Source organism: Etheostoma spectabile, chromosome 7 (assembly GCF_008692095.1).
Source record: "Etheostoma spectabile isolate EspeVRDwgs_2016 chromosome 7, UIUC_Espe_1.0, whole genome shotgun sequence".
NCBI lineage: Eukaryota > Metazoa > Chordata > Actinopteri > Perciformes > Percidae > Etheostoma > Etheostoma spectabile.
The window spans coordinates 28,061,273-28,080,846 of NC_045739.1; the positions used below are offsets into that span (position 1 = coordinate 28,061,273).

The 19,574-nt window shown below is 44.0% G+C and overlaps 1 protein-coding gene across 1 annotated transcript in view; it reads right to left on the minus strand.

The window, feature by feature from the left end:
- Window positions 1-18,658, minus strand: part of itga5 (integrin, alpha 5 (fibronectin receptor, alpha polypeptide)) — a 37,318-nt gene extending 18,660 nt beyond the window's left edge. The window contains 12 exon segments of the mRNA XM_032521835.1: window positions 132-184; window positions 794-850; window positions 1,077-1,120; window positions 1,360-1,404; window positions 1,606-1,731; window positions 1,830-1,875; window positions 1,970-2,034; window positions 2,501-2,525; window positions 3,082-3,176; window positions 7,683-7,813; window positions 18,195-18,324; window positions 18,327-18,658. Coding sequence (XP_032377726.1) covers window positions 132-184; window positions 794-850; window positions 1,077-1,120; window positions 1,360-1,404; window positions 1,606-1,731; window positions 1,830-1,875; window positions 1,970-2,034; window positions 2,501-2,525; window positions 3,082-3,176; window positions 7,683-7,813; window positions 18,195-18,324; window positions 18,327-18,402 — 893 coding nt within the window. The 5' untranslated portion in view covers window positions 18,403-18,658.
- Between the last annotated feature and the right edge of the window lie 916 nt (window positions 18,659-19,574).

Below are 19,574 nucleotides of genomic sequence, written 5' to 3' on the forward strand. Positions count from 1 at the left end.
CATTGGCGCCAGTAATGGGTTGTTGGTGGCCTCCAATCTAGACTTTGTCAGCTAATTATCTAGCAAGAAAGAGACAGAGGGAGACAGGGAAGTTGAGAAAAAAAGCGACAGGGACAATGCGACTAACTCACCCATCACTGTTGATGTCAGTCGTTGCCACTGCATATCCAAAGTATGATCCCATCTGTAAAGAAAAGTGTTTTCACAACTTAACCAATAATCATCATCAAAAGGCATTGACATCATCAAGATTTGATTTGTTCTTAGATAATACAAGACAGTCTCGCTACCACAAACTTGAGACGTGCTTTCTGCATTACTAGAAAAAAACAGGAGGCCTGAAGGAAACATGAAGGCTTGATGGGTTTTACAGGTTAGGCCCAATCTGGTGCCGTTTCTGTTCCAGGTCAGTTTCATTTTCTGTCATGATCCTTGAGTCTAAAAAGCACAGACATCGTAGGAACACTCTGAATTGCCAGTGTGTAAGCAAATTCACTTGTGATTCTATTTACTCAGCTGAATCAATCATCACTGTTTAAACGAGCTCAGAGCTTTTCTATTCCCAGAACCATTTGCACGAATTGCCACTGCACTTTCCCCTCAATAACTGAGCTTTACAGCAAACCACGGCAGAGACCAAAACCTGGTTAAAAAAATTTGCAACATTTCTGCTTACACTGACTGAACAAATTAAGAGCTCTCGTGAGGAGCCGAGCAATGAAAACACAGAGGAAGTGGAGCATGAAGGAGCTTTTTTTTTGCAGAGGCCGGAGATAAGAGCTCTCTGACTCACCTGCTCGCCAGTGTAGTTAATTATGGTCTTCAGATCCGTACCGTTCAGAACAGACACCTGCAACACAGCAGTCACATATGGTCTTTTTATACACAGTACGTATAATCTAAGCACAGTCTCTGGTATGGAATTCTCTGCAAAAACAATTCCCTTTGCGACAACATCACTAAGGCTGTTTTCTTTTTACTTTCCTGTATCAGCCCCAAATCTAAAGCCCAGGCCTCTCATAATAATAGCACCAAAGTGAAAAGGCAAAATGAGAGCGATGATTGAGATGTCTTACCGAACCATAAAGCATGAGTCCTTTTGGAACACCAGCCACAAAATCTGAAGAGCACAGAGAGATGAAGCAAAAAATACAGGTCAAGCACAGCAGGAGGGCAAGAGAATTCCAGTATTGACGACATTTCCAGCTCAATAATCATGTAAAATATTGGAGCTGACTCAAGTTTATGGTCTCTCCAGCTGTAGTATTTGCATTGCTATGTGACTGATGTGTGTTTTACTTCCTGCATGCCTCCCCTAACATCGGCCATGTGCGTACATACCCTATTTTATTGACTTACCTTCCGTCTGATCACCACTGAATTCCCCAACAGCGATGGAGTAGCCTGTGGACAAGAGCACAGACATCAGCCTCAGCTTGCAGGTTGAACAAAAGGAGATATGTGTGAATGTTCTCACGTCATAATTCAACGTTGATTGTTCATTAAAAGCCTGACTGGAAAAAACGTAGACAAACGAGCGCAAGCAATTGCAAAAAAAAAGTGTAGTTAACAATAAAGCACCAAGAATATATTAGCTTCTCTTACCTTGGTAGCTGTCATCATGTTCAGCTTTGACCTGTCTGGTCTGGATCTGGCCCTCCACAGACTGCATGAAATAGCCTGGGTAGTATGCTTTGATAATGTCCTCCTTAGCTGCAGCGATCACCTGACCTAAAATAAGACCACAGAGACATGAAGTTAACTTGGAAGGACATTTTGAGGTCTGGTTTTTCTGATTTTCACATGGTTAATTGGTATGTCCTACATACCTTGCCAGAAGTAGCTGCCTGGCCCTCCCAACACCACTTTGCCATCCTGAAAGATAAAACCTGGGAATTACTACAATGAAAAAGGTAAAAGATGATCCCAGCAACCAATGGTGGTTGACTAATAGGAACTTTGTTATTACCGTAGTGAAGTCAGCACTGAATCCCCCCTGACAGTAGCCTTGTCCCACTGCATCACCGATCTCTGAAACACACAGGACAGGAATGGTGCTTCATGAAGAGACATTACTGCACCAACAAAGACATTTGGCAGCGGTCATATAAAGATAAGGTACAGTATGTTGAGGAGAAAATTAATTTTAGCATGGATCAAGTTCTGAAGAGAGGTAGTCTGGATCAACAGAAGTACATTTCCAGAATAATTGCGTGACATCCTGCACATGTCCCTCACTTTCCGCTTTATGTGTGCATTAACTTAATTTAATATGGTAAGTGGTGTTTTCTTTAGCTGGGTGCCTTCCCGAGACTAGTTTGCAAAGCCACCGTCACTGCGTCCGGAGCCACCCAAGACGATTGTGAATGGTTTAAAGAACTGCAAACAACCGGGAGCGTTTTTTTTCTCCTTTCCTACAATCTATGTGTGTGGTTACTCCACAGCGCTGTGGAGATAGGTTTGGCAATGCGAGACAAGCAAGACTAGAAAGGGCAGTTACTGTGGGAGGGAGCATACTCCAAAAATTAGTGAAATTGTGGCGAGGGGGGGTAGGGGTTTCCGTAGGTCAAAGGGGGACATCCTTTTTCAGTCGCCAGGGGGAGAGGGGCACAAGCCGGGGGGTGAGGGGAGGTAGAGAGGGGGGGGGGGGAGGGGTGATGAATAGGGGGGAGCTTTTGGGGGGATTTTTTCCAGTGAAAAACTCACAGGGTAAACTGGGGGAGACCCGGCCCGAGGTCAGCGTACATCTGGACGGGGAAGGGTAATCAACCCGGGTACAACCTGTATTTCAGACCAAAGCTAAATTTTCGAATACCAGGGAGGTGTTTTTTAGGTATGTCGAGATGGAGGGATGAAAAAAATTAAGGACAAGTCGTAAATATTTTTAACAAAAACATAAAATTTCCCACGAATTTAGAGTGAAAAAAGAAATTACTAAAGGGTAGAAATTTTCTACGCCATGGGGCCAAAAGCAGGTTCCCCAAAAGCCCAGCATAACAGAAAGGGCCCCGGGGGTTGGTGCGGAGCTGAAACTCTGCCCTTCTTCAGCCCAACCCCAAAATCATCTCGAGAGGGTATTACCAGAATTGTGTCCCCGTGGAACGACGGGCGCCAAAACCATTGGGGGGATTTGAAGTCAATTTTGAGGTTTTTGTTGTTGGAAAGACAGGGATCCCCTGGGGGAAAAAAAAACTAAGAAAATGCTTGATTAAATATGAAAAACAGGCTTTTCTTTTTTTCCCTTGACTTAATTCTTAAATTTACCTTCCCCCCCAGGGGGAATCTGAAAAAATTGGGAGAAGCAGACTTTTAAATTCCCGTTATCTATTTTTCATGCAAAAGACAAACGGGTGGAATTTGAAAAGTATATATTGTACTCGGCCGGGGGGTTTTGGAGAAGCGGTTTTTCTAGCATGGCGGCTTTTACTGAACTGGCTTAGCTTCCTCCTGACCCCTTGCTCGTATGACCCAAAGGCCCCTAACGCGATCACCCCTCCAACGCTTAGAAGCGCGGGGTTTACACAAAGTGGTATGGGGGGTAGTTTAAAAAAACTTTAGGAAACAGTGTTACACTGTGCGCAATGGGAAGACATGCAACTAAAATTTATTGGGAAGGAAACCCTCACATCATAAGCTCACACACTCGGGCCGGCAATGATATGGCTTTCATCGTAAGGAAGTGCAAATGGGAGGTCAAGAGCAACTGAACCGCTCCTACTTAACCCTTTGCAGTCATCATACGTATTTTCTTTGTAGACTTTGTCTAACCACAGGCATTAGGGGTGGGAAAAGAAATTGATTAACAAACTGATTTAAAAAATATATTTTATTTTATTAATTTATAGTTTATACGGTGACTACATCATATTCGTTTTCAGCAAAACAGAGCAAAATCTGAAAATGCAGGCCGACTGACACAAAACTGTCTCATGATATATTGTCTCTAAGTGTATTTTTCAACTTTTGTTTTTGTTAGAGAAGGAGAAGAAAATCGCAATGCTCAATACTATCGACCGCAATACTTTCACAAACACTCGCAATACTACAATCACAATGAATGAAAATTGCAATACAAATTCAGGAAGAAAGCATGTCTACAGGCGTATTTCATAAGAGCAGAACAGGGTGTGAGGATATACTGCAAGAGATCAGGACCTAGGTGGATGTGAAGAAAGCAGGCTGTGTGTCAGGCCTCTCTCTCCATGCCGGTCTTTCTTCCCAGCCAACTAGGCAGCCTGGAGCTGCTCCACGTCTTTGTGGAAAGAGCGAAGGGGCCGGGGTCCAATAAAAACACACACACTCTGGCCCGGCCTGGCTTCCTTGTAGCAACCTCCCAGTCATCTCTGTTTGGATACACACTTTTCTCCCCCTTTCTCTGTTTTCATTTTCAATGTTATCTCCGTCTTTCTAGTAATTTTTCTATCTTGCCCTGGTCTCCATGTCTATGCTGCCCTTTCTCTCCTTCGCGTTCAGGGAGTGCTGCTCCCCCTCACCAGAGACAGTAAGCAGAGAGATTATGGTTATTTAATAACCCTAACTATTTTTCTGCTTAAACTCCAACACCGTTATTCATCGTGGGCCTACAGCGGCGAGCCTTTCCACCAGCGTTTTAAGTGTTTTTAGTCTATGAGCTCCTTATAAGCTTGTTACTTTAACTAATCTGCCGTAGCCGCATGATACCTTTTCTTATAGCATACACCTTCTTAATGTTTTCATAACTCAGGGCTCTGTGTTTGGATAAGACCAATGCAAAGCCACCAGGGAAAGGTGGGAGCTGCACAGTGACTGCGTCGGTTTGTGTCATGTTACCAAGGCAACCAGAAGTAGCAGTGGAACGTCCTCATGTAATTACATACTGTATAACTGTGATCGGGTATCTGGCCACGTAAAAGAGAGGAAGCACATCAATAGAACCGCCTTAGGAAGCTAAAGTTCTCACAAGGCAGCATTAGTTATGGCATCAGGTCTGTGTCACTATAACTGGTGATGAAAAGTTCTGTTTGTTTTCTGAGAGGCGACTGAAGGCAGCCAGCTGGAGCCACATGAAATGCTTTCAATGAAAATAGAGGAGATTCAGAGAAGAGATAGAGGGAAACCTAGAGACGGGCCCCGACAACATGTCATCTGACCAAAGTCCCCCTGGGAGGTCAGTAAGAGCGGTGTGCTGATGTGACATGGTGCCCGGCAAAGTCTCTCCAGGGACCAGCAGACGGGTGTGGGGGTCTGGAGTGCGTCAATATAGACTCAATCTTGCCTTTGAACTGTGTGTGAGACGACAGCCATTAGAGGGGTTAGAGAGACTCTCAGTGTGAGTGTGTGTGTATTTTTGTGCGTGTCAGCAGGGTCGAAGACAAATGGCCAAATTCACTCATCACATCAGCTGCCCCTGTGGGAGTAGGACAGCAGGAGAACAGAGGGGGACAGAGCGGAGAGACAGGGCTCTGGTTTCTCCCTCTTTCCTCCTTCCCCTCTGGCTTTGTTGCCCTCCCTCCCTTCCTCCCATCCTGTATGTGCCCTCCTCACACCCTCCCTACTGCCCTTGGTCCCCTTTCCTCCACTCAGATCCATAGACAGGCTCTTATCTCAATGGAAGAGGAAGTGGATAGGAGCGGCCTCTGGCCACTTGACCCAATTAGTTAGGTTAATTAAGAAGGTCTAAGGCCTTTGGGTCAGAGCTCAAACACACCAAGAGACAGGGAGACCACATACTCTGGTGGAAGACAGCACTCCTTTACTGCAGCATTTATAGAGGAGAAAGTTTTAAAAAGAATGATTTATTGCTTTAGCCATTACTATCAGAATTGGCAAAGAAACCCGTCACAGCTACGGCAAAGGAATTGCAGCAGTAAATGTCATCTATGTAACAGCTGTTCGGCATTGCCACATTTGCATGCAGATGTCCATGTATCAAGTGTTCCTCCACTGTCGGGGGATCCTGCCGGGATCCAGATGTCGGAACCGGCTCTGGCACTCTGATCAGTTCTTTCAAAGGCCCTTAGAAAATATGAAGGACACTCTCTGACAGCCCAGGGGACTAACCTTCATTCTGAAGCCACGCTGCTTTGCACATGACATCACTCGCTGTGGCCTCCAGCCAGCGCCCGTGGATGTGCAACACATTTTTTTGTGTTGCAAGAAAAGCAGTGCAAAAATAGTGGAGCAAAGGGTACAAAGCAGCGGTGTCCAATAAAAGAATGTTGTTAAAGCAGGCTTGTGAAACACTCAGTGGAATATTTCTCCCTATTGTGCATTATGGATGGTAAATTTAAGTTTACCCACAATGCTAAACTTTGATTTCTCAGGAAAGAAGCCAAAAGCACCGCGGTAACCGTAGCTCCATGTGTGTGATTCATGCCGTTTGTTTGCGTATTTGAATGAGCGACTGTGTGTTTTCAAGCTACTTTTCACTTTGATTGTTCCTTTCCTCACCTGGCCATGGCTCCATTATGCAAAACCGGCTGATGGCTACTCTGACAACATATGGAAACATGAATCCATTCTATGTAAGGCCTTTTCCCGATATATCGGTATCAGCATTTATAACAGCCAATTTAAAAAATATAATTAAATATTCATTCATCAGACAAATAAATGATTCTGATTCTGAAAATGAAAACAGACTGTCAACCATGTTATGAGCGTTGGCTTTGCATAGTTTGCCCACCAGAAGGCGATCTACAAAGTCCCTGATGGCAACACTGATTTTTTCTTTTTTTGCTAATGTGTTTTTGTTCAAAGGACTTCAAGTTTCATATCTTAACTTTGCATTTTTTAAACATTTTATTTATCAGACCTTTAATATATTTTGATGTTCCTCTGTTCTGTTGTGACAATAAAACAAATTATAATATTATATATATTATAATATTTTAGTGAGAACTCATAAATAACTACAAATAACTAATGTTAGGGAAATCTGTTTATTAACGCGGTTCCGGATTGGCCGATATGTCAGAATATTGGATTTTTAAATAACTACATTTTCGTATTGGCCTTTAAAAATCATTTATCGGTGGACTCTAATCCATTCATTAGACAACATCCTGGACTTCCTTGTGTTCTCCCAAAACCATTTTACCACCACTTTAATTCTGACTCGACCTTTTTGTCGGGTCCGGCGGTGTTTGCTTCACCTGTCATACTAACAAGACATTTCTTTGTGGGACCTATTTGTTTATTGGTTGCTTATCTCTCCGTAGCTCCAGGGGCAAGGCAACGCAAACATGGCCTGGAGGAAGGAAAAGAGGAAGGAAAGAGTATCTTCTTCAACACCCCATTTATCCTCTTCATCCCCAAGGACAGTGACACAAACAGGAAGAAAGAAAAGGATCATCCTGCATCCAGGAACCAACGTAGCCGACAACAGATCAGTGGAGTGGAACGCTGAAGCCTGATCCTGACCTGTTACTGACAACAGGAGGCAGAGGAAATGCTCTGCTGGCTTCAAAAGTGTGCAGAGAAGCAGCAAAGCGTGGCTATTTTTAAGAAGGTTTAAAACACCATCTCCATTTTCTCAAACTCTCCAAATAACTGGACAGATGCAAAATGTTTAATTAGGCATAGATTTCTGCATGAATAAAAGTCTTTTTAAAAAGTTAGCATTTGTCTTCTAATCAAATATCAGGAGAATAAAAAATAGCTGGGCAGCTGAGTTAACAGCACAGCTCTGTCATAATGCTTACCTTCAGTATCAAACTCGATGGCGTGACAATCTGATTGGCTGAGGCTCCATGGACAGTAGAAGACGGATCCTCCCTCTGTGACGTCCACCTGCCTTGTGTTGGCCTTTGGAGCTCCTATCACCACACTCGCACTGCAAACAAGAGACAGAAAGAGAGACAACTTGCTGTAAATGTCATGTTGCAGGTATACAGGTGTAGATTTTCTTTCCCATACCATTGCCAAGCTTTGTAGCTCTTAGCCTAGCCTTAATTAAAAAACGCATTCCAGACCTCCCACTCGACAGCTTTAAACATAATGCACATTTTACCGCTTAGCGAGCTGTGTTCTGACTCACAAGCCAAACATTTTAACAGGTTGCAGCACTGTTTTACATAATCCCATGCAAGCAAGGGGGGCTGCTGCTATGACATGTGCACGTGTAAGGATCACAGTCCACTTGTGCAGTCAGAGACACAAGGAGAAACACTCACACAGTCACACATGCATCCCTGTGGGGGCAGATTAAATAGGAAAACAAGAAAGCAGACAGGCTAAGTGGAGTCACACTCTTGTTTCTTCAGCTGTGGCACTAAACTTCAATGTCCTTGGAGCTACACTGTACAACTACAGGAAGGGAGGCCGGACCCTTCAACTGACATGGAAAGAAGCAGTGAGGGTACAGGTGAGCCTTCAGAGATGAAAGAGAAGTATGTTAATGAGGAAAACAAAAATTTGGAGATTGTTAAAATGATGAAAAGATAATGTGGCATAAGTGGATGGCTTAGCCATTACCTCATTCTGGACCCACTTGACCCGACAAGCATCACAGGCACAGTTGCTGGCATTGATGTGGGTAGAAAGGCAAAGGACCATTGAGACCAGACGGTGTCTAGGGGGCTCCAAAACAGGAAGAGCACACCCTTTCCTGCCCCAGGTCTTCCAATAGTGCGAGAGTGTTTACATTTTGGTTAAACTTAGCATCCTACCCCCAAGGGTAACTACTCAGCAGGGTCCAGAGGAAGACAGGGAAGCCAGCATGAGTCAAAAAGCGGAAAAAACGTGCAATTTCTTTTTTCAAGGCCTTGTAATCCACAATAATGAATCCCACTGGTCCTATTAGCTCAGATGACAAAAAGCAGAAAGTTATGGGTTGGTTTATGGAGAAAGAAAAATCTGACAGAAGTGGGCTAGAGTGCGCTGGTGGTCAGTACAAAGCTTTCGAATAATGTCATCATCTGTGGCTTTGAAAACACCCAACTGCGTGAGAACAAAGGAAAGGTCACAGAGCAGAAGGTATGAGTTTAATATCACAATGATACTGTGGTCTTAATACCTCAGAAGAAACAAAGTGCTGTGCCAATTCCAAATGTGGATTAGAAACTCCTGTTTTGTGTTAGAAGAGAGAAAACGAAACCAACTAGCCGGATTTGGAGAGCAAGAAACATTTTCTGACAGCATATGCAGACGCAGGAAGATCCCAGTAAAGCGTCAGGTCTCCACCTGTACATTAATCTAAGTCACAGAGTGGCTTCCTGGTCAGGGATTCTCAGGATGAGACTGCTGGGGATCACCCTGCTGCCTTCTCAGAACTCTCCCACGCAGACATGAGAGCTGTCAGCTAATATTTAACACTAGGAGACCACACTCTGTTAAGCTGTTCTGAACAAGAACAGTTTTCCCTAAAAAACACTAGATATCGGTTGGAAAAAAAAAACATTTCAAAAGATTGGCTGTATGAATTATTACCTGCTCAACAGCACGGCTGTGAAAGTTTCAGAGCAGACAGATGAAAAGAGTAAACTTACAGTTCTACAACAAAACCCTTTTAGAAATAACATAAATGCAAGCACATGTATGCAATAACATTGGACACCACTGGAGCAACATGCACACAGTAACGACACACTGCACACACTGAAAGCTGCAGCATCTTTTGTTGAATCAGATGTGAACAGAGTCCAGCCATAGTTGGCCGTGGCAGCTTGTCAAAGAGGAAAAAACTACAGGAAATAACATAACAAGTAGATCATGCTTTAATCAGCAAGTTGGCGGTTGAAGCGAGTTTTCACTACCTTGCACAGATACAGATGTGCAGACACACAAATAGAATGATAGCAATCTGAAAGTACTGTAAATGAGGAGGAATTAGCATTTCATGGGTCTTTATCTGACGAGGATCAGTCTAAACCGGCATCTCTCCACCCTACACCTTATCTGCTAGCTGTGTGCTCAGAAGGTAGAGCTTAAGTGTCATTAGCATTTAATGAAGCTGTAACTGCAGTCGGCTGAGTGCTGCATTACAAATTCCTTTGTGAAAGTAAGAGGAGTGTATGAGCGGCTCTTGGGATGGGTATGCAAATAGATGTAATTGGTCAGGGAAAGGGGCGGGGGGGGCGGCGGGGGAGCAATGCTCAGCTGTTCAGCTTAAGGACAGACTCGTTGTGTTGAGTCCGAGCCTCTGTGTGTGGCTAAAAGTGAGTCGAGACAAAAGGCTGTTCACAGAGGTGATTAAAAGCAGCACCATCGCAGGTTTGATGGGGATCACAGCAGGCAATGCTCAGAAAGCATCTGAAAAGCCGTAGTCGACGGTCCACTGCCAGGGGAGCTCCGGCGCCGCCAGAAATTACACCGAATTTCATTTCGGCTGGATGTCCGTTACCTTCTGCTTTCTTTGTGTTGCCATTTCTTTTAATTTTTAAAGATTTTTTGGACATTTTAGGCCTTTATTTCCACAGGACAGATGAAGACATGAAAGGGGAAATGGTGGGGGGGGGGGATGACATGCAAAAGCCAACCTCTATATGTGTGCACTTACTCTACCAACTGAGCTACCCCGGCCCCTGTGTTGGCGTTCTAACCTCCGGTGGATTTCTGAGGACTATGGTTAACTGCTCCTCAGATCTCTGCGGGGTGAATCCAGACAGCTAGCTAGACTCCACCCAAACAAGTTCCTTCCCGTGGCAACTTTGCTGAGGCGGCGTTGCCCAAGACGATTGGGATTGGTTCAAAGACATGTCAATAAACCAGAGCACGTTTTTCTCCCATCCCGGAATGCTGTGAGGACTAGCCAGACCCTCCTCCGCAGCGCTGTGGAGGAAGGTCTGGCAACGAGAGACTAAAAAAGCCATGACCAAGCTTAAGTGATGTTCACTGAAATGTTTTAGCTACTGGAAATTACACCGCTCTTCACTTGTCCATTTGGATGAATAGCAGACCCCGTTTTACACACACAAGAGTGCGACTTGAGCAATGTCCCAGTGTGGAAGTACGAAGATGAAAAGCATTAGCGGCTTCACCATGTCTAGCATAGTCAACCCCAACAGCTGCCATACAGCAGCCACTAATGACCTCCACCTCCCAGCTGACAATTAAGCATTAATTAAACTACAGTAAGTGATTTGGGCTGCAAGTAAGGAATGCGTAAACAGCTTCACTGTAACCGAGGACTGGGTCTGTCTCATTTGAAGCTTAAGCAATCAGAGGACATTCTACAAAAAAAAAAAGTCTTCCACCACACCGCAATTGCCAGACTATAACCACTATTTTATGTGGGGTTGAGAAATTAGGGGTGATGCAGAATGCTGGAACTTGCTGATGTGACACTATCGTGCGTAGCCACGGCTAATGCACTTTATGATGAGGTTACGGAAGGAGGTTGTCAGAGGGCAAATTCCTCTGTTACCCCCCGCTCCCTTTTAGTCCAAACATTCTCCCCACCATTCCACATATGATTGTCTTCCACCCAGCTGCAAAGCTGATGTCACTTGAACACTATTATAATCGCCTTAAGCGCGAAAGAGGGGGAAAATCACAATCACATTTGTTAGGCTTGCCAGTGCCGGCTGCAGTCACCACCTGCAGTCATAAACGCAGCTCAACGAACGCTGTGGCACAGGCACAAAGGGAGCGAGTGGGGGGGGAACTGGCCTTCAAACCTCAGCAACACCTGAGTAAAACACGTACAGTGACCCATGGAGTTCACACGGCGCTATCAACACACTTAGACATTGGAGTGGTTCCATATCAGAAAGCAACTAAGAGGCAGTGACCTGATCCGAGCCAGAGGCAGCTCTTAGCCCTCACTGCACTCCATCAGGCTGGAAAAAATACAAAAAACAAACATCTCTGAAGAATCCCTTCACCAGTAAGTAAGTAAGTAAGTGATTCCCCACCAGGGGTACCCGTGGGGGTACTTCTGCAGTTGCCAGGGGGTGTGTGTAAAGATTGGAGAGTAGCTCAACTAATTCAAAAAACAACAGAAATTGTGATTTGATTGGAAAATATATATATCTACATAACAACATGAAGTCAACTGTAACACCTAAACACTACTTGTCGCAATTAAGAGTGTGTGAAATCTAGCAAGCGAGCACAGAATGAATAAATGTAGAAATAAATAACTACTTAAAAGTAATGACTAAACAGATTGAATGATTTTTAAAAGTAGCTAAAGTAATGGAGAAACAGTTAAAATAGCTAAAAGTTGAAATAGGTATTTTAAAGTAATGGCTCAATGTAACGTTAATAGATCGAAACATTCAGCTTCTCACTAAGTTGAAGTAGCCTAGAAGGCTTGTAACAGTGCAAATGCTGACCAAACCAACGTTTATATTGAATGAAATAATGAACAATTGCCACTTTTAATTTCAATTGATGAAGGGGTACGTAAGTTTGTCTGACAGGGCTATGGGGGTACCTTAGACCAAAAAGGCTGGGAACCACTGTGTGAAATCGTACCTGGATCAATGGGAGTAGACCGTAAGTTGACATGTCGAATTATTTAACGCATAATTGTATGATGTCACCATGCAGCGATATTGACTTTTCAAAGCATGTGTTGGCACTTAAGAGTGAGATCAGCTGAAAGAAGCACAAGTAGTATGCGATGACTTATTCTAGACCACATGGAGCCATACGAATGGTCTTGCGTCCTCTCAGAACCAAGGCCAGACAGAAGCTGTTTGAGTCCTTACGGCAGCCATATGCACACACACACACACACACACACACACGGTGCTGCAGTCCAGGAGCCTGAAGATGATGAGAGTAGCAGTGCCTGCTGGGATGGCGTGTGCTGACTACAGAGAGTCTACTGTGCTGAAGCCACATTTTTGGTCAGATGTTACTGTTAAAACCAGATAAAGGAACTGTATGTTGCTTTAAAGGCCTGGAGCAAGACATGTCTGTTATGACAACCTACGTACATTTCCACATCCCAGGACAAACTTGAAAAAGAAACCATTGAGTTGTGAACCCGACCAAACGTTGATCAGATAAACAGGCCAGTCTGTCAAGGATCTGAACCCACTATCACCTCAAAAGCATTTCCTTGGTATCCTCAAAAGGATAGCAGTGGTGGGCAACAGGTGGCCTGCAAATGACAAACGCTGCTGGAGAAGGTAGCTAAACAATGTTGTTTATTGTCAAACAGGAAAAAGGTCAATTTGAAAATGATAGTTTAGACTTGATGCTTTTTCATGCTCCTCTGCAGCAGGGTCACTGTCCTGTTATAACTGATTCAGCATGTCGACACCGAGCTGATTTTTCGGTTGTTTTTACTTCCGACCTTTCAGCAGGCAGCAATCACTCCGTGGCTGTATTGTATTGTTATGGGTGATTTTACAGTTAATGTGTGAAAAACAGCAGCCGCTTTGGCAAGTGAGAAATTTGAAACATCCTGCTACTTTTATAAAACATCAAAATGACTTGTGGTCGAGCCTATCCATTTTCTAATACCAAACTGTTTTCCCACCCCCACACCCAAATACAACCCCCCCCCTCCCCTTTCGTGGTCCAACTGCCCTAAAAGAATCCTCCTGCAGGGAGTTTAACTGCTGGTGGTTCACACCTCTCCACAATGCTAACGTCAGGGGGTCCAGTCCTCTCACCTCAGGATAGAGAGGCTGTTGTATTAAACATGGTGATGTGGGGAGGGGGGGAGTGAAGCAGCTGTTGAAACACTTTGGTCTGCGCACCCCCACAACTCCAGCCATACCCATGCATGCATGCATGCATACATACAAACGCAACCACACATCCAGAGACAGTAATGGCTAGAGGTTACGTCTCATTTCCATCTTGAATATGACTTTTGATGCTAATTTGAATTTTAGCCAGTCAAATTTTATAGTGCACACGCGGTCAATGACGTCATTCGCTAATTGCTATATAAAGGACAGCCTTTATCAAGTTACCATAGATGTGAGTCATTTGGTGACCTGGGGTTAAAACAAACCAGGCCTGCTGGCAGTCAGAGATTAAATCTAGCAAAGTGTGAGTCAGGACGACCCTGACCAACGGCTTACTCCATTCCAAAGTAGACATGACGTCCTCTGGGCATTCCCAAACCAATGCAGCAGACGTGACAGGAGGGTCTGCAGGCCCTTTAAACACATCGTCACCCTCCACACTGACATCTTTTTCCAGTGAAACACACACACGCTCATTATTTAAAGCCCCCTCTTTTACCAACAGGCCAGTAAAAGCTAGACAGGCACTTTATGTTTGAGACAGACTGCAGTGTAGCCATGCTAAGTATATCCCGACTGACCTTTACAGACTCTAATGTTCCCAACCTACTGGGCTGATTATCCTAGGTGCACACAACGTTTGACAACAGACAATTAAAGCGGCTTTTCAGAAGGCCGAGAAATTAAGAAAGAAATGAGTCATAGTGAAAACTCTTCAAATGGAAAACAGTAAACAATTTCTGCCGTCAGACAAAGGGCCCCATTGTCTACACGCAACGACAAGAACCTGGATGAAGAAAAGCTTGGCAGCACAAATATACAAGCTTTGCTCCTGCAGCCCAAGCACTTACTGGTTTGATTTAGAAACAAGTCCATAAAGGAGGACACCAGTGAAAACAATAACAGAAATGAGACTGATATATATGGAGAGGGACCGCTGTGTAGACACAAAGAAAACATTGTAGCTTAGTGGCCAAAAGAGAGCTCAGTCCAGTGTCAATATTAGTTCAACTCTAACCCTGTTTGAAAGGGTAAACTTCAGTAAAGTGACCTACATAGGCAGGCTGACCCTGACATGTACTCGTCATGGCCAGACCATCCCTAATGCACATCACCCACACGTCACTGAAACCCATGCAGGGACTGGATCACACTATCTCCATCAGACGCTCATCCATCCTTTATTTGATAGGACAGTTTAGGCATAAAATGGGAGAGAGAGGGGAAAAACATGCAGTACAGGGCTGCAGGTCGGAATTGAATCCTTGGCCGCTGCGACGAGGTGTGAGCCTGTGAGGTGATGTACATGGGGCGCACACTCTACCAGGGGAGCTAACCAGGCGCCCTCTTTTAAATAGCACTATAATCTTACTCCTTGCTGGTATATTAAATAAAAAAGTGATTAAAATGAATGAATGGGTTGCAACTGACAATTATATTCATTATCAATTAATCTGTCAATTATCTTCTCAAACAATGGATTTGTTATTTGGTCTATAAAACATCAGAAAATGGTGGGAAATGTCAATCAGTGATTCCCAAAGCCCAATAGGACATCAAATGTCTTGTTTTGTCCACAACAAGCTACAACAAGCTTTATTCTTATTCATCACATAGAAACAGTACAATGTGAAATTCAAATTCTGCATTTAACCAATACAGCATCCGGGGAGCAACTTGGGGTTCAGTGCCTTGCTCAATCTTGGGGTTGGTGACCGACCCACTCTACCTCTGAGCCGCAAGCAACGCAACTCAAAGATATTGAGTTTACTGTCACAGAGGAGTGAAGAAACGACTAAATATTCACATTTGAGATGCTAGAATCAGAGAATTTTTGGACTAAAATTGACTATCAAAATAGTTGGCCATTAATTTAATAGTTGATAACTAATCGATTAATTGTTGCAACTCTAAATGCATGTTTTCTCAAAAATCCCAACATTAAACAGCCACCTGTAGCTGTCTCATCCTTACATACACTCCCGGCCAGGTCTTTTATTATTTACAGCCTCCCCCTGAACCTTGACTGCTTCTATCATCAGAATGATCCACTCCCTTATCCCTGCCTGGCACAGGAGAAAGTCAAAGTAGAGTCAGTAGCTGTTGTTTGATTAGGAAGGGTTTGGGAAAGAGTGAGCGCTCATAAGGAAGAGGAAGGGAGCCCATATTCCATCAACATGAAATACCACACACACACACACAGGGTACCATATATCCTCTTGCCTTTCCCGTGTGTATCTCACAAGAGCCGGCACACACACAGTTCACAGACACTATCCTCAGGCGTTCTTTCATGGTGGGCCGGCTGCCAGTGTCCAAATTTTATTTTATTACGCCAGGCCGAAGGGCACGACAGACCCACATTTATAAACACGTTGTCAATGATGGGCGTCACACTGGGAGAAAGTAAGCCTTTATGTACGCAGGCCTGTCAGGGAGAAGTATCTGCCTCCCTTGTTCCCGCATCTACAGTACATATGCTATCAGATGTATATGGTTATATGGTTAATGTACTGCTATAGTCCAATGAACACAAGCATTCAAATTCAGAGCCAGACTAACAGCAGCTCACCCTGACAAGAAGAAACTCCCTGTGCAACCCTCAGCTGACCTCACCCCTGGATTCCAGCTACTCCCCCACTCCCCATGTCTCCATGATGATGGCGATGATGATGTGATGGCAAAAACAAGAGATAACACAAACACATTTCATGACTCCACCGATATCGTCTGATATGCGTCAACTTCTAAGAAACTGTGAATGAAAAGTAGCAGAAACGTGGTTTTTGCAGATAAAGCGGTGAGTCATGATCTTAAATCTGCTCTCTCGTACCGTTTTGTTTGACATTTAACTTCTGAATACATATCATCCAAGGGGAAATTACAGGGCACTGGGTTGTAGGAGGCTACACTTAAACATTATTCCTGTTCTGTTCTGCACTTAAAACCCATTGTCTGATCTCTTCCTCCATAGGCATGGCGTCTCGACTGTAGAAAAGTTCAGATTAAGTCATCAGTAAGGTGACGTCTACTCTGTCTCACACTTAATGGGTCGAGGCGAGATGATGAGGAGAGCGGCTAGACAGTGGGGGGAAGGTATAGGGGATGGATGAATTAAAAAGCTCTGCAGAATGACATCAGCATAGGAGGATGTAAGGAGGGGGATGCTGGAGAGAGAAGAGGGGTGCATGCATTCAAGCTTCACGTCCTAAATCATACCTCTCTTCTGTAGCCTCTGCTTCACAGGCAGAGAGATGAAGACCAATTGCAGCAGGCTTTTAAAGAGACAGGGAAGGCCAGGGGAAGGGGGGGGGGGGGATCTCCCAGTGTCTGAGTGTCTGCAGTCCAGGGAAGTGGAGGAGAAACAGGGGAAACTAGAGCTGCTGCTGGCGGCCCACTCGGCACAAAGCCCTTTCTCAAATCCCAGTATGCTGGCTGGTCGAACAGTGGGCCGAGACACCGCTGGTGATCAGCAGACTCAGACTCAGCCAGGAAGTCTGAAACCTTGACAGCGGCTGCATAACCTTTTGTTAATGGTTATTACGATTACAGCGTTCGATCCAAGGCCCAGCGAAATGTACTGAATGTGTAGTTACAGAAATGCAACATCTGTCAGCAGCTGAATTAACACATGCCTTGTTTTTTTTTTGCTGCATCCTGTTGATATAAACACTTCATGCTCCTTGAACAGTCCGAATGTCCCACACTATTATTTTCTCCTCATACAGGGTATTAGACCTGACCACAGGCATGTATGCATGAGTTTAAGTCCCTCAAAGTAATTGATGCCAAAAGTCTCTTAAGGAAGAATGTGAGCCAATCACAGCATGCTGCTGGGTGTCAGGGGATCCCATCCCACTGAGCCAGGGAGCATCACAATCTGCTGATTGTAATGCTTCCAGGCTGGTAGCATTTTAGACCAATAAGATGGGATTGCTAAAGGTTGAAGTTAACAGGCTTTTTCTGGCGTTTAAATGCCAGAGCAGGTTAAAAGGTCAGAACTAAATGTAATTTTGTTTGGCAATAAGATTAGATACTGAGGGTGCTTCTTTTGGTCTTTAATTGGGTTCAATTTTTATTTTAGCTTTATACGGGCTTTAATTTTGGAGTCATTTGGCACACAAATGCAATTTCCTGACCATATTCATTATACTATGAGTTGTGTGCACACTGAGGGCGTGTGCGCTGTGCGTAAAGCACGTATCCAGAGATCACAGCATACCCACAAACCCCTGAAGTAATGTCAGTGCCACAACAACATCCCACAAATGGATTCCCTTAGGCCTATTTCCTTTTGGAAACTTATATTATAACGTGAACAGGGGAGGGGAGTTGTAAAATGTTTGGCAAAAAACATATAGTCTCATGGAACGTTTGCACACTGCGCGCAAAATATTTGCGTACAAATGGGTATATCTTGAAGCGCCCGACACAATTATAAACACGTTTTTCACACTGTCCCGGAGCTTGTTGCTTTAAAAAAAAAAGAAGCATAAAACCTCTTTTTCCTTTTAATTGTAGAAAAATTGAAGATTGCATTACTTCTGTGTTAAAGAAACTCACCTGGCAGAATCAGCCAAATAAAAGTCAACAGCATATCCAAAGTAGCTCCCGTTAGGTCCGCTGTAAACAGCTGTGTTCTCCACGTCCAAGTTGAACGCCTCGCAGACAGGCTGAGAAAAAGTTAGTAATACCCGCTGATACAAAGGAGTGAGCGTGCGAGAAGGGCTACCATTCCCGGCGTCTTTACGCGAAATCGTTCCAAGCCCATATTTGAAAATAAATTAATCCACTCAAGCGTGTTTTCAATTGCGAAATTGACCCAGTTTTTGTGCGCTTTCGTGTCCGCAAAATCACGCTTGAAAACGGTGGTGGAATATGGCTAAAACTGCATCCCTGTAACTCTAAGCAGCCAGTATCTCATTAATGCTCCGTCAGCTCCTCTCAGCGTCCTCACCCCTCTGTCTACTTCTCTCTCTCTCTCTCTCTCTCTCTCTGCCTGCTTCTCTCCAGGCCCCACGCCTTCTCTGCTCACCTACTCATTAAACACGGAGCAGGGAGCTCCCACAGCCGTGACAAAGTTTGGAAGAGGAGGAGCCTGTGATTCCCTTAAAACAGAAGAGGGGCACGTCTCGTCCACCAACCTATCTCGGAGTACGTGTTTACCAATGTGGTGGATTGGGGATCACTTTTGCACTTTTAAGTTCAGAGACCTCCTTATCAGGGGCATTAAACAAAAGAACAATGGGTCAAAAATCCTTCTTATTTGGTTTTATCTCCCAGTTATCTTGAGCTTTGTGACTGAAGTTGTTTTTAGAGAAGGGGGCCTGATAGTGTAGGTGATGGGAGGTCCATGAAACTCCACAGGGCCAATCATATGTGATCTGCTTTTCAGATGCATCAGCTGGAAATCACATGATCAGCTTGTGGACCTTTAGGCTTGAGGTTTTCACTGATAAATCACAAATTCAAACAGTTTTTTGCCTCATGGGGATTAATTAGACTTAGACTTACACTTCTCTTTATTGATCCTTTTGGGATGATTCCCATAAGGAAATTGAAATAAATTTCCAGCAGCAGTTTTCAGCGGCTTACAAAAAAGGTATAAAACTACAGTGCAGAGAGAAAAACACTATAATAATAACAATAACAACATTAATAACTTAAAACCTTTGGCTATAAAAAAGACCTTTAGCATAAATGATCAGTTAAGAGCAGTTAGAGTGTCCAGGTATGTATGCGAGTAGATTATTAATGACTTAACTTGACCTTAGCCTTAATCCAGACTTTATCAATAATTATGAAGTAGTTCTGTTCATAGTTTTGATATTTTGCAGCAGCTTCTTTGTTGATGCCATAAACAAGCTAAAATTGGAAATATAAACCACTGCTTAAATAAACCTCCCACATACTCTACACAATTCTCATAATAAGGCAAAGACC